The 15,771-nt window shown below is 47.9% G+C and overlaps 1 protein-coding gene across 3 annotated transcripts in view; it reads left to right on the top strand.

Moving 5' to 3' along the window:
* Positions 1 to 15,771, top strand: part of GARNL3 (GTPase activating Rap/RanGAP domain-like 3) — a 106,654-nt gene that overhangs the window by 10,898 nt on the left and 79,985 nt on the right. For all 3 annotated transcript variants that reach the window (XM_012721379.1, XM_004677317.2, XM_012721380.1), the window contains exon 2: positions 4,284 to 4,353. In XM_012721379.1, the coding sequence (XP_012576833.1) occupies positions 4,284 to 4,353 (70 nt within the window). The remainder of the gene's footprint in view (positions 1 to 4,283; positions 4,354 to 15,771) is intronic.

Below are 15,771 nucleotides of genomic sequence, written 5' to 3'. Positions count from 1 at the left end.
TAGTGGCATTTTTTATAGGCTCTGTGAGGAGTGGAGCTGGCCCTCTCTGCTGGCCTCCCAGGCCATACTCAGAACTTAACCTGCAAGTCCCACTCTGTTCATGCTGCCAAGCCTGACCCAGCACCCTCACGCATTAATTCATTAAGATGGACTATATTTAAGCGTGGAGGTGGCGGCTCCTATGAGGAGCCTGAACCCTCTGCTCCATTTTGCACCTACCCTGTTCTCGCTGGTTTAGTATTTTCCAGCGAGGCTGCACCCTCAAGGAACGCAGTGCAGGTACAGTTGTGAGCTCTGCCCTCGGAGGCCGGTCCCGGCCCCCAGAGCCTCTTTTATGCTACAGGAAGAAAGAGAATGGTATCTTAAGACTCTTTAAAAAGGTAGTCATCATGCATGCAGAACTCCCCTTGCCAGTCCCACACAGAATTCACACTATTCATAAGAGCAATAATAATAGCTATCGAACACCCACTGAGTGCAGCTCTCATGTGACAAACTGTTGGTAGGATAAGCTTTGATGGGCTTTTTCTTAATTGTTCTTTATGGTTCTGTCAAGTAGACGGTACTAGGGTCACATGGGGGACTGGCGCCCAGAGACTGGCACCTGCCACTTCGGCTGGAGTCCCACTGCTCCCGTGCAGAAACCTTGGTCAGGGCCTGTCCCGCCCTCTGCAGTGCTGCCTTGTGGCTGGCGGCTTCCCTGGGCTGCAGAGTCTGTGGTCTGCGAGAGCAGTGCTTTCTGAAGTGTTGCTGTGGGGCACCTGCTGAAGAATGCCCGCAGCTGCATGTGAAGAACAGACATGCTGAGTCAGCGGCTCTGGGGTGGGGCCAGGAATCTGCATTTTCAGAAAGCCCAGGGATTCTGACAAACGCGTGCATCTAGCTGACAAACACCACTATCCAGTGTTCCCTTTGGCAGACGAGCAGTTTCTGGATAGGCCTGCAACCAGCAAGAGTCTGCAGCTGGCAACCTTCCTGCAGAGGCTGGGGACTAGATAGTTTGGGCTTGGGCCCCCCTCCCCCCAGGGCCTACTGCAAGTACTGAACTCTGAAATCAAAAGGAAAAAAATCACCAGACATTCTGTAAGCAAAGGGGTGGCCGTGTTCCAATCAACATCTTTCAGAAAGAGGCTGTGAGCCCCTAGTCAGCTGACCCCCCAAATGCCTCCTCGGGATGCCCTTCTGCCCACCGGGCGGTTCGAGGCCAGGCCTCCTTCACGTGTGGCTTCTATCCTCTTGGTCCTAAGAGCCCTTTTCTTTTAGCCAGTTGATGAAGAAAGAGAGCGCGAGTTACTCGTGAGAAATGCTTCTGGCAGGGCCGGAAGAGGCCACCTTCTCAGCCTCACTTCTACATTCTGTGGTCTGGTGTCCAGAGCAGAATGATTTCCCAGACCTCTGAGGCCCTTGGTCTCTAGACCTCTCTGCCTTCTTCTCTGCGTAAAGCCCATCTGGGTTTACCTGGGCTCCCAGTCCCTGCCCAGGGCAGCCTATAGGCAGTGCCTGCTGACTAGTCGGAGAGGCACCTGCACTCACTGGAGACGCAGCCTAATGGGCACGGGCACCTTCTAAAGGACTGCAGGCGTGAGTTTATGGAGCTTTTGCTCCTCTACCAAGCAGAGCTCCGCTTTTCCAGCCTGTGAGAGCCATTTCCTCACTGGCCACTACCCACCTACAGAGCTATTGCCATGTGGTTTAGGGTGTTGCCATGGCAACACTTCTGCAAGATTCTGATTTCCGTGTTAGCTCAGGTGACACGAGAGCTTTAACAGGTGAACCCAAGTTTGGGTGGTTAACACAGCTGCATGTTTACTTCTCGCTGTCACTGTGCTCTGGCGCAGATGTTCTTGGTATCTTTCAGAGCCCCTGGTTTGCCCCATCTTGGCCCAGCTGGCCATAGGGAAGGAGAGGGAGCACCTACCCTGGATGTTTCTGGAAGTGTCCTGGTCACTGCCTACCTTCTCTGGGCCAGAGTGCAGGCACCCGAGTGAGCGGCACCCGGGCCATAGTCCTGTGGCGAGGCCAGAGGGAAAGAGAAGTGGCTTGGGCGAGCACATAGCAGCATCTGCCTACCGTGGAACCAGCAGCTCACCTGGGAGATCAACAGGCAGCCCACCTGGGTGCTCCCGAGGTGCCACAGGCAGTAGCTAGTGTGCAAATCCCTTCATCGATGGAACAGCCGCTGCATGACCTCTCTGTGCCAGGCCATGGGGTAGACACCAGCCCTGAGGAACAAAGCTGCTCTGGATGATGCCCCTGGTGCCAGGGGTTCAGAGAGCCTGGGGAGGGCTCGCGTGCCCCTGCAGCCCTGGTATGCACCCGGAGAGCTGAGCCTGGCTCCCGCCATTAGCATGCTCACACGCTCTCTGCAGTGCATTAGATGAAATGTAATTAGAGGGGAAAAGGGCACCCGATGGCAGATGTTCTGTTTAGATCTCTCTCGATTGTTCTCATAGGGTGTTGTTTCCCTCCAGGAGGCTTCTAAGGGGTGACTGCTCGGAACATGGGGTTGTCATCTTTCCTGTGTTGGCTTCTGGTTGTCGGCAAAGTTAGAGGCAGGCACAAGGAGGGGCCCACTATCCTAAGACAGTGCCAGGGACAGCCCAGGGAGGGTCCCACAGTCAGCATCCTTGCTCTTGTCATGTCCTTGGCCATTGGAGTCAGGAGCTGCTGCTACTTTGATCCCTGGCCGTTGGCCTGAGTGGGCTGAGGTCTGGGCAGGGCCTGGGGTCCCTCGCTGGCCCTGGAGCATCTGCTTTGTGCAAACCCTCAGTCCTGGAGCTTGGACCTCTCGCTGGGTCCCTGTGCCTTGATCACGCAGGCTGCCACAAGGATCGGAAGACTGCTGTGTATGGCAACAGCAATACTCCCCAGAGGGCTTTTGAAACAGGCGAGGAAATGGGCATGGAGGGTATATGGGATGCAGACCGGAATCAGCTGTGGAGTACAGGGCTGATTCTCTTGTAGAGGATTTTGGGGTGAAAGGCATGTCACCAGAGGCAGGAGGGGAGCATGGGTAACATCTGGACGCCCTGCCAAGCTGCATTCGTTAACTTGCTGCACCTTTCAGCTAAGGAAGTGAGGAACACAAAAGGTTAAGTTTCTCATATAAGATTAATTCAGCCGTCTCTGTGAAATGGTGGAAGCCGAATACCATTAGACTCTGTAATCTCATTTCTCTCAGGCTGTCTTTCCCAGAGCCTGTCAAACAGCGCCCAGGCAGATCCTGTTCTGTGGCACTGCCCACAGACTCGGGCTCGCTCTTGATGTGCCAAGGTGATTGCCATTGAGCAAATATCCCCTGCTCTTTAAGGAAGGATGAAAAGGTACTAAAGGCACCTTTTTGCATGGTAGAGCCCAAATACTTCAGAGACCTTAAGCATGTAATTCCTGTGTAATTTTATTTTCCATGTTTTATCAGTTATTTGCATGACATATGAGCAAAACAACTTAGTAAAACGGTTTGCACTGGCAGATCTCCAACGCTTACTTAGGCTTGGGGTCCGGAGCAGATGAGCCGTCGGTAAGACATGTGTCTCTGGAGTTGCCAGGATGCAAATGCAAGAACCACTTTGCCCTTGTTTTAATTGGTTTTCAACAACATCTGTGATTTTTTTAATTTAAATCTTTTTGGGGAGTGGAGGGAGGCGGTGGGAAAGTATTAGCTACTGCTATGCAAAAAACTAAATATACTTGGATGTTAGATTTTTAGATTTTGTTATTCTGGGTTTTTGTTTGTTTGTTTTTCCCCCCAATTGTCATTCATTAACGGTGCCTGCCCCCCCCATGTGGACTTACCAGGATTTTGCAGATTTTTTTCTTTCCATTTGAAGTTTTATTTTTCCTGTGAAGCACTGAACAATGCTGGTATTTTGACGTTGAGTATTTGGGATAAAGAGACCCTCTTAAATGAAAGATAACGGCAAGCTTTGTCCCTCCCCTCAGGTTCACTGCAGGGCTGCTGTCCCCTTTGGCTATCAGAAGTAAAATTATAAACCACCAGTAGCCTTGGAAATTTCAGCCCATTCCAAATGACTAAATATTTAATTCAATCATTGCCTATACTTCCAGGGATGACGCGGTGTTTTTCTTTTTACTGAGGGCTCCAGGAAAGTCAGGCTCTGCCATGACTGCCGGGCACTGTTTCTGTTGCGAGGAGGCTCCCCTGCAGTGAGGCGCTGGGCAGCCTGCTCCTCGCAGCCCTGGCTGCAAATGGTAGTCGATTCTTGCGGAAGGTGTGTGGCCAGATCGCTATGTATTATACTGATGAAGCATTTTTGTTCCAGCTCTGTCTCGGAAGACCTAGGCTGTAGACGTGGGGATTTCAGTAGGAAGCATTATGGATCTGTGGAGCTGGTAAGTTTGCACTGCCTGTGCCGTGGTGGTCCGTTGATTTAGATTTGGAGAGGGTCGCCAAGCTCAGCGGAGCTTTCGTTTTATATTTGCTGTTAGAGCTCGTGGGTAATGTGGAAGGACTGGAGGGGAGTCAATGACAATCGAAAGGCTGTGATAATCTGATCGTCTCTGCTTGCATTGTTACGTACTTTTAATCCGTGTCTTACAGTTTGTGAAAAATATGTTGTGGCTTGGTATTTTTCTCTGTTAATGATGCCCATAATTAAATAAAATAATTTATGAAGCAAGAGAGTTAGCACTTGGGTTTTATAATATCTTGTTCCCAAAAGTTAACAATTCTGGATTTTGAGGTTTAAATATTATTGAACGACATATTCTGATTTCCTAGAGATGTGATAGGAACTAGAATATTTATGAGATCTTTTCTTTCTGTTCAAAATATTTTGGTTGGATTAGATAAATGACTGTAATAGATGATAGATAGCTGGGACGAAAATGTCTTTTTCTTTAGTGAGAGACATTGGCTTTTATGTATGATTTTTAAAAATAGTATTCTTTCATTTGAAATGAAGCATATTGAAGACATATAATAGCCTGAGTTTTTAAAGACAGAATTGTGATTTTTCCCCCAATAGTAGGCAAATTTGAGCATATTTTAAAGAAGATGTGCTCATAAAATCCTCTTGATTATTATTTAATACCATTAAAATACTAAATTAACTATTTCTATTTTCAAAAAATTACTTACTTGAATCCTTTATATTATATGAATATCCCCCACTGACAGAAGCTTCATTTTCATAGGGTTTAAGTAGCAAAAGAATTTATGCCAGAGTCGTGTGCCAGTAACATCCAGCTTGAATCCAAGCACCGATTATAGACCTGACTGGGTACCTGGCCAGGACTGAGTATGGCTGAGATATAAAATAGGGTTGCATTTTTTTCTTATGGAGCTTACTGGCCGCCAGCTGGGCAGAGAAGGTGCATACTTGTCTAAGAATGGATCGAATCACAGAAAGACATTGATGGCCCCAGCCAGTATCTGAGGTGTCAGCCAGCCCTGTGACAACGTGCCCCTCTGCCTCTGCCCAAGGCGTGTGTGCATAGTTATAATTCAGGGTGGGATTTGATCAGTCTCGGTGAGACCTACACTGTTGAGGAAGGGAGGGAGGGACCCATTCTATCCAGGGATCTCTGGGAAGCAGCCTGGAAGGCCTGCCGAGGCCAGAAGAGGTTGGCCGTGGCACCAAGGACAGACGGTGGATATCTGCAGCAGCCTGAACACAGCAGTGATGACTCTGAAGGGCGGTGTGCGCGGGTGTCCCCCGGCAGAGTAGGAGGCAGCAGAACCTAGAGGTTCCGACATCAGTGTGCGCGGGAATCAGCGCTTCCTGAGACACAGCAGAGTCTCCGTGAGCCTCTCAGCACTCCAGGGGTGCTCCAGATCCGGTGGTCTAAGCTCATTCCTGATTCGTCCTTTACTGGTGGCATGGCCTTGGACTTCTTTGGGCCCCAGTCTTCCTACCTATGGAGAGGGGGGTTTAATATCACTTGCCTCTAGGGTGGTGAACAGTATTAAGTGAGGTGCTGCACGTGGGCACGGTCCGTGTTACCAGCTGTCATGGGAAAGATAAAATCTGGCAGCAAAGTCCACCTTGGGTGCTCTGCACCTGATCCAATAAGCAGTGCCAAGCGAGAGTGGTGTTTGTGGGAGACCCAGATATGAAGGATGACTCGTGCACATGGGGGAGTCATGGGCTGTCAGACGGGCCTCAGAGCCACCTGGAGTCCATGTAACCCACTGCTGGGCCCCTAACCCCAGAATTTCAACCAGTAGGTCTCCGGTGAACCGGAATTTGCTTTTCTAACAAGTTCCAGATGATGTTGATGCCGCAGATCCAAGGCTGCAATGAAAAAAACCCCGCCTTTGACACCCCCCCACCCCCACGCCCCTGCCAGGCGGGGTCACTTGCTCTAGTCTGGCATGGCGGCTCATGGACCAGACTTCTTCAGTCCATTTGTTCATGTTTCTCTTCAGGAGTAGGCAAGAGGGAGAGCAGGGTGGAGTAGGTCATAACTGACTTCTAAAAACGTCACAAGGTAGAAGTTTGATATATCTCGGTATTCTGTGTACCACTTTACCACCTTGCCGTGACTGTCCCACCCACATCCGGAGCACCCAGCCTTTTAGCTGAGAATGGCATTTCCCCGCGGCTGCCATCGAATGCTAGATCTCGTTTTGCTTCCTCGTTTCTCATTTACCTGTGTCTGGTAAATGTCTGTGTTTGCCAGAGTCTTCGAGTTGTCGTTTTAACTGGTGTGTCTGAGTGCATCTGTGTGACAGTGTCCCCCCTTCTATAAAATAGGTTGTTTCTAGTTTTCCTGTGTTGGAAGCGATGCGCACCCACAGCTGGGCGCTGGTGCGGAGCAGTGCGAGGGCAGCTCCGCTCTGGCGCTCATGGCGGCTCCTGAAATTCCGACCTTGTGTCTTAAAGAAGGAGATGCGCTCTTCCCCCCGGAGCAACTGCCAAACCAGAATGTGTTTTTTTATGGGAAGATTTGTGGTTGTGCAATTTTTTAAATAAATAATATAACAGCTTATTTTTACATCATCTGTGCCTTTTCCCATCTCAGTTGCAATCCCCTTGGGTTTCCCATCACCAAATCACCCTGTGCCATCGCCATAGTCCAGTGCATCTCCCTCCCCCACTGTTTTTGATCCCATCCCCCACTCCACCCCCGTAAAATGTCTCTGGTATGTAGCTGTTCATCATTATTATTATTTTCTCGCCTGGTCTGTTATACTCCTACTGTGAGTGAAACCATCGGTATTTTTTCCTTTTTTTTCTGGCTTATTTCACTAAGCATGATCTTTTCCAGCTCCAGCCATGTTGCTGCAAAAGGCATGTGTTTACTTTTTTTGATTGCTGTCAACTCAGAAGTTTTATGTGTTCTGTGTTCATGAGAAAATGAATTGGACATTTCTGACACCTAGTTTGCTAAATGTTGCTGGAAGCCCAATAAAATCGTGGACATCCCGGACCCACATGTTGTAGAGACACTCCACGCTGCGTTTGATGGAAACCGTGCATGAACTTCTCCTGGCCATGAACAAGTTAGGTGAAGCCCTTGTGAAGAGCTAAGCAAGGCCGTTTAGGTCAGTGATGGGAGCAAATTTAGTTAGCTCCTTTCGTTTAAATTTGGTATAAATGTGGTCAGTGAGAATGTGGAAGTAAAGGTTTTTATAGTCTCCTTGGGAGAACTTCTCCGCCCCATAACAACTATTTATTGGCTGATGCCTGTAGCCAGGCACCCTGCTAAGCACAAGGGAAAAGGGGGGAGCAGCCCAGTTTTTCCACTATTGTGGAACTATAGTATCCTTAGAGACCAACTGCTCACACTTAATCTCCGGGAGGGGGGATGACTTCCCCATCTTCGAGGATGGGGGGGTCCTTGCATTACAAGGAACAAAGGTGTACTTAGTGCACGTAGTCCCTGCTGGAAGGAGGCGAGTGATCACAGAAGCAGCGTGCAGAACGCGGCCTGGGCCTCGGGTGCCTGGCAGAGCCTGTGGTGGGGTGCTCCGGCCCTCTCCGGCACTGGGCTTCTCAGCTGTGCTGGCCTCTGCGTGTCTCTTCCGTGCATGACTTCGCCTCTCTGCAGACCAGCTTCCCCTGATTGCATGGTGGCCTCTCTCCAGTCCATTTCCCTACTTCTGGCTTTTTGGGGACTTTTTGTAGTAAAATATCCACAACATAAAAGTTACCAATTTTGGATGTACAATTCCGGGGACTTGAATACCTATACACTGTTACCCAGCCATCACCTCATCCTTCAGGATATTTTCATCATCTCAAACAGAACTAAACAACAAACCCCCCAATTTTCCCTCTGCCCAGCCCCGGTAACCTTTATTCTCTATGAATTTCCCTATTCTAGGAGCCTCATAGAAATAGAATTAAATAATATTTGTCCTCTATATCCAACTCATTTCCGTTAGTTTAATATTTTCAAGGTTCATCCATGTTAGAGCACATACCTAAATCTCATTCCTTTTTAGGGCTTCATAGTATTTCATTAAGTGTATAGGCTGCATTGCTTTTCTCCATTTATCTGTCAATAGATAATTCTGTCATCCCTACTCACAATTCTTTAGAGCTTATTAACTAGGAGTAGAGTTGCTGGGTCATCTGGTACATCTATTTTTATATTTTTGAGGAGCTCTCAGGCTTGTTTCCACAGTGGCTGCACCATTTAACTTTTCCACCAGCAATGTACAAAGGTTCCAGTTTCTCTTCATTCCTGCTAACACTTTCCTTTGTTTCAATAGCCATCCTAAAGTGTATGAAGTAGTAACTCACTGGGGTTTTGATTTGTCTTTCAGTAATGATGAATAGTGTTGGCATCATTTTATATGTTTTTGGCCATTTGCCTATTATTCTTTGGAGTTAAGGTGTCCAAGTCTTGTCCATTTTCACTTGGGCTCTTTGCTTTGTTCTTGAGTTGTAGGATATATATATATATATATATATATATATATATATATATTCTGGATATGAATACCTTAGCAGATAAATAATTTGCAAATATTTTCTTATGAGTTGTCTTTTTATCTTTTTTGACAATGCCCTTTGATCCACAAAAGCTTTTAATTTCCACGAAGTCCCAGTTACCTGTTTTTTCTCTGGTTGCCTATGCTTTTAGTGTTCTGTTTAAGAAGTCATCACCAAATCCAATGTCTTGAAGATCATTGCCCATGTTTTCATCTAAGGGTTTTATTGTTGTAGCTTTTATGTTATGTCTTAGATCCATTCTGAGTTAATTTCTATATAGGGAGTGAGGTCAGGGTTCAACTCCATTCTTTTGCATGTGGATATCTAGTGTTCCTAGCACCATTTGCTGAAGACTGTCCTTTCCCCATGGAGGGGTCTTGGTGTCCTTGTGGGTTGGCCACACATGCAAAAGTCCCTTTCTGGGCTTTCTCTTACATCCCGTGAACCTGGGCATTGGTCTTTCTGGTGGAGTAATGTTTCACAATTTTGACAACACAATGTCTTTGTTTTCTTAAAATCTTTCACTGCACTTCAAGACTAAACCTTTTACAAAGTCTTGCAAGAACCTGCCTGAGCCCTATTCTGCCTTCCTCTTCCACCTTCTCCCATTTCTCCTTTCCAGAGAGCTGAAGAGTATTCCTTTGCATACAGCAAACCACAACTTTATCCAGCCCTCTAGTGTAGGGGACAGTTAACGTTGCTTCCAAACACAAGTGCTGCAATAAACATTGTGGAGCATATAATTTTTCAAGTTGATGATTTTGTGTTCTTTGGATAGATGCCCAAAAGTAAGATTGCTGGATCATGTGGTATTTCCATTTTTAGTTTTGTAATATAAGTCCAAAATAACTGAACCAACTTACATTCCCGCCAACAAAGTAACAGTCTTCCTCTTTCTCAGTAGCTTCTCTAGCACTCACTGCTGGAGGTCTTTTTGATGAGACCTGAGGTGGTAGCCCACAATGGTTTTGACTTACATCGCCCCTATTAAAAATGTTGTTAGGTAGTTTTCTTCATATACCCATTGCCCTTCTATACCTCTCACAGCTCCATCGCCCACCACACTCTGTTCATTCTTGGGCCCTAGTTCCCGACTCCAGATACATTGGCTTCTCTGTTCGAGGCAGTGAGGCCCTGTGGTATAAACACAGGTTCTTAGACCCATCGCTCAGCAAAGGGATTGTCTCTGAAAGAGAGACAGACAAAAGTCAGTTTTAAGGTGCATGAGCTGAACAGGAACCCCTACATATGTCTCTAGCATTCCCTCAGTCGAATAGATGGTTTAAAAACCCAAACTAAAAGCATCTGGTGAAAATGTCTGCTAGTAGACTGTTACTGCGGGCACGCTTAATCCCACCATAAGGATATATGTGAACTCCCTTGTAATAGCAGTCACAGCTCCTTACTTACCAGTGGAGTCCTGGTAGTGGGCACAGTGTTTAGCATTAGGTACTTCGTACCTAATGAATGGCTCAATTTGGTGAAATTAGAGCTTAGTGCATCAAAATAGAGGGAAGTAAAAACAAGACTCTTTGATTCCACCCCCCAACCCCCAGTTAAATTAATTAGCTTGCAGTGTATTCTAGCTAAAACGTATCCATTTTCCTTGGTGATGAATGGAAAGTCTGCCTCTCCTGGCAGCACTGTAAACAGGGCAAGCTATTACACCACTGTCTGTTCTTCATCACTTTATATTGAAATCTGTCAGAAAAAGCATAAGCTTGTTTGTAGCTCTTATTGATTTTTTTTCCTTGGCCTTTGCCTCAACAGCCAAGAAACTGATGTGCTGTGAATGGTAAATGCTACGGGTGCAATAAAGGCCCCGCCCCTGCCTGGCCCTGCGGATGATCCTTCTGCAACCCTCACCTAGGCACTTGCGGGCACGGAATTTCACCTCCGGCTAGCACAGGGTAGTGGGTGGGTCTTTCCCTTTTCATCTGTTCCTTGATGCTCAAGCCTGCCCTTGGATGAGCTGCAGGCAGGCTCCCCTCAGTCCAGAAAAGAAGCACAGAAGCGCTCCTCCACAGACGGTAGTGCGGTTTTGTGTCAGGAACTCAGGGTGGCCTCAAAGACGTCCCCCTGCACTGTTAATCAAAAGAACAGTTTGCTCCGGACTCGGTTGGCCTCTGCAGGTTTGAACCGCTGAGGCAGTGACTGCCTGAGGACGCTTGAAGTCTGATGTGTAGTAATTTGTATTTTGACTCAGGCCCGACTTTGAATTATGCCTGTGGGTCTGTGCAGGAAGATGATGACCACGGCTGATGAGGGATTCAGCTGCCGGTCCAGCGTTCCGAGCCCCGCGCTATTGTTCTCTTTCGGTGTTGAGTCTTTGGCCTTTTTTTTTTTTCTTGGCATGTTATAGGAGAAATTGCATTCTACATGGCATTACCAAATTGAGAGTTACTTGCAGGTTCCAACATATTTCCCTCAGGAACATCAAGCATCAAGACTTCCACACTCTACAACTAAAATCCTAATTTTGGAAAATGTTCTCTAATTTGAATCTGGCTTATTTGAGGTCTTAGAGAGCCATTTTATGCATTTAGGTACCTGAAGGCACAGCATTTGTCTTGGAGGACTCACTAGTCAGTAACGGGATCTAAGCTGTGGGTGTTTGTGGGTATTTTTGCCGCCTTTGTGAGTGATTGGTAACTGCTCCCTTTGGATCTTCTCCAATTTAAAATTATTGCCACTATTTTCTGTGATATAGAACTTGGAGACTCAGTCATATAATTGTTGATGCAGTAGAAGAAAATCAGAACAATTTTATGATTGTTGTTTCATTATTATTACTAGTTTAACATAAATTGACTGCTTACGATGTTCCAGCCACTGAAGTGAATTTACTTATTTAATTCTCATTAATAGTAGTGGACAGTAGATAGATTTGATCGTGTTGATATGGAATAAATCCCCCCTTGACTGAGGATCCGGGAGAGGTCCCAGGCCAGCGAGGGTAGAAGTGGCATTTCGGCCCACGCCCGTCTCAGACTGTCCGACTGCAGCGTGCGTGCGCGGGGTCTCTGCCTCTGAGCCCAGGCTCCGGCAACCCCGCTGCTTGCAGCCTGTGTCTCAGGCACCTGGAGGTGGGAGAAGCACCTTGCCCTACAGTAGTGCAGAGGACCCCAACTTAGATGTCACGCAAACCTGAAATTTCAGCCTCTCATGAGTCCAGTTCTTAGCAAAGCTTGGTTTTAAGAGAATGTTCATAAAGAATTAACCAAAGTGGCCCTCCCTGGTGGCGCAGCGGAGTACAGCAAAGCACTAAGAAGCTTAAGCCACTTCCGCATGAGTTCGATCCCCGCCTGCCCCTAGGAGATCCACATGGCGCGGCAGACCTCTCCTGACCCGCCCGCTGCTCCCCTCAGCAGTGTACTTCGTCGATCTTCCTATTCTGCTCCCCACTCTGTCTCTGGTGAATCCTCTCACCCTCCGCATCTCTGGCCTGTACCCCAGTTCTGTATGAATAAATAATCTTAAAAAAAAAAAAAAGAATTAACCGAAGAGATGACCACACCCTGACTGATTGACATTTAGTGCCTAGAATAAACCCAACCACAAGGACAGAAGCTCCTGACCTGCCTTTCTTGGCCCTTCTGGGCTTTCTTGCCCTGCTCTGGGCCTTGGCGTGATGCCTTGGGCTGGCGCGGTGGACAGGGTGGAAGGGAGCCGGGAGATCTGGAGGAATGTGTGCCACTCGCTCTTGAGGATTGCTCTGCCCTTCGCACAGCAAATCCAGATGAGGACCTGTGGGAAGAGTCTCAGGACCTTCCTTTAGTGCCATCAGAGTTGAAAAGGGATTTTGTCTTTTGCCCCCCTTTCAGGACGGGCCTCATTTTCAGACCCCCAGAGTCAAGTCTAGCCCTCCTGACCTATGGGGGGGGGGGCGGTTGGTGGGGGCAGGCACCCTGGGGCAAATCTGCAAGGGCTGCAGAGTCAGAGCACTGGGCCCCTTCGCTCCTCCTGGTGCTCCCAAGCCACCCGGCCCTCGCACTCGCTCCCACTTGACCAGTCCTGGTGGTAGCCAGCGTCCACGCACAGGGTGGAGGTGCCTCTCATCCTCTTGGTGAAGGGAGTGACACCAGTGTGCTCTAGACGTTGCTTCCCGCTGCCCTCCACGAGGTGACATTTAGGGAAAGTCAGGCCCCCAAATCCAGCGCAGGCTCCAAGGTCTGACCAAAAAAGGCTGTTTCACAGCCCTGTGGTAGCGCTGAACCTCATGGATACTCTTATTTTTTTATTGAATGATTTTACCCATTTAATTAAAGCAGTTATTTTGGGTTCCTGAGTATGTAAGGAGAGGGACTGTGCTTTTTTGCCCTCAGCTTTATAATTGGCCTATTGTGGTTATCACTGCGTGGGGTCTTTCGAAATACAGCTGCACACTGTGCTTGCTTAATAGATGTGAAGGCCGGTTGGTTACTTCCCTCTAGATTCTCCTTTTCATCTCTGCCTAGCTCCGCATTTCCTCCCTGAATTCCTTCTTTAGATGCAGCTCCTTATTCTTCTCTACCCAGCTCTTGCCAAGGTCATCAAAGCCCTCTGGGGACCAAATGCTTCCAATCTTTATCTTCAGAGGAGGCTGCTCTGCTGCTGGGCCAGTTGCAACGTCTCGGAACCCCTCCCGCATGAGTGCCTCTGCCCTCGCTTCTTCCCGCTTCTTCCCTGCCTCCCGCTGCTCCGCTGCTGGGGCTTCTGGGGATTCCCTGTCTCCTGCCTGCCCTGACATTTTCATGCCCTCAGGCTCGGTCTCAAACACTCCTCATTCTGCCTGCTCTTTCTGGGTCATCTTCCCTCCCCCGGGGCTGCTCTTGAGCAATGTGGGAATTAAGGACGCTGATCCCCAAGCAGTTGAAATGCCACATATAACTTGACTCCCGAAGGTTGACTAACAGCCTACTGTTGACCGAAAGCCTTTTCAATCCCACATATTTTGCTTGTTATAGGTATATGTACTGTATTCTTGGAATCAAGTAAGTTAGAAGAGACAAGAATGGCTGTTAAGAGAATCACAAGAAAATAGTAAAAAAAATTGCATCTCCAGCCCTGTACTGCTTACGGACACTGTAAGTTAACATCATCTGTTTCCAGAAAAGCTGCTATAGTTGGGCCCGCGCAGTTTGACCCCACGTTCTCCACGTGTGTGGGGTGTGTGGAAATACATATGTGTTATGCACAACTTGAAATTTCACCTCTGCCCGATGAGATGTAGATCGTGTCATCCCTATTTGACCTCAGATGAGGTACCTAAGGCTCGAGGGATCAGGACTTGCCCAGGGTCCCACAACCAGTAAGCCGCCGAGCTGACTCCCATTACCACAGCAGGGTGTACTTACTTAGCAGTCCTTAGCTGTTGTTACAGGTCACTCCAGTGCCCCTCAAACCTGTCCTGCGCAGAAGCACCACTGGAGGTCTGTGTTTAGATTCAGGCTGGACTCGGTCTGGAGTGAGCGGGAGAGCTGTTGCCTTTTTCCCAGGTGCCGTGATGCCAGCGGCTTTGGTCCCTCCTGTGTTCCTCATTCATCTTCTGAGGAGAGCAGGAAAGGGGCAGGGGTGTGCGTGTCTCTGGGCTCTCTTTTGTGTGTGACATGTGTGTCCTTTAATGTCCCTCTTTCTCCTGGCTTCTGGCAGGTCTCGTGCCCTCCCAGGCTTCTCTAAGCCCATTCAGCACATCTGAGAAGATCACGCCCGGTGTCAGAGCCCTCAGCTCTAACTTCCCTGAGCCTGGGGGCTTAGAATCTTTCACACTCCCAAGATATTTCCCAAAAGTCCAGTTCTGTCAACCTCACTTTGTACCTTCAAACAAGTCAGCCAGGAACAGCAGCAAAGCCGCAAACGCATCTGCCTCTCTTGCTTACGGGGTGAAGGAGGAGCCCCTCTGTGAGACACTGAGGCTCCTACAGCCTCGCTCTCGAGCCATGTCTTCCCTTCCCAGGTCAGGCTGCTCTGTGTGCGCCCCTCCTCCTAGAGGCCTTCTTGGCGCAGCTCTGCCAGGCCGGCTCCCTGCCACCTCCCCCACTTCTCTTCAGGAAGGCAGCTTTCGCTCTGACAGCTATCATGTCTTACACTGTCATTTGTGGGCATTTCTTACCTCTTCAAGTGGCAGGACACGCGCTTCTTTTCGTTGTTGTTGGACCGCAAGGACGCTTAGCTCACTGACAGATGACACATATCAGCTAGAAGATCAGTCTTACTGAAAATCCATGTCTGAAAAATTCTTTTATTCTCTCCTTAAATTGCTTATGTTGCTGCCCAGCATTGTGTGTGTGGACGTATGCGTGTGTGCTCTCCAGTATACTTTTAAACAGATTTTTCTGGTTATAAAAGGACTACAGGTTTGTTATAGGCAACTTGAGGTTTACTAAGAAGCACAGGGAAATTAAATTCATCTGTAATCCTACCACCTACAGATAATCACCATGAAGATGTAGTGTCTGTCTCTTTCATAATTACATTTATATGTAAAATGGGTTATATGTAAAATGAGTTGTGTTTTATTTAAAAGCAAAGGGTAACCTTTTTGAAGACCTAGATCCGTTTTACAAACAGTGCTCTCTTTTCCCATCCTAATCTATTTCTTCTTTGAGTTTAATTGCCCCGCTCAGTCAGACATCCTTGTCCTGGAGTTCTAGATACATCTCCTAGGACATGTGGGTAACCTGTCTCAGTCATTACATACTTAAGCATATCTTAGAGTTTTGCCTTATACAACAATTCGGCTGGTTTTCAAATTTCTGAATCATCATCTTTTCCTCTCAAAACTTCACCAACACTGCCTCACTCCAGTCACAAAAATCAACTCGAAGTGGATTAAAGACCTAGACATAAGAACGGAAAGCATAAAATACCTAGAAGCAAAGATGGG

Source organism: Condylura cristata, unplaced genomic scaffold (assembly GCF_000260355.1).
Source record: "Condylura cristata isolate star-nosed mole 26May11 unplaced genomic scaffold, ConCri1.0 scaffold00006, whole genome shotgun sequence".
NCBI lineage: Eukaryota > Metazoa > Chordata > Mammalia > Eulipotyphla > Talpidae > Condylura > Condylura cristata.
Note: the sequence above shows the minus strand (reverse complement) of the source record. Positions and strands in the feature narration are given on the sequence as shown.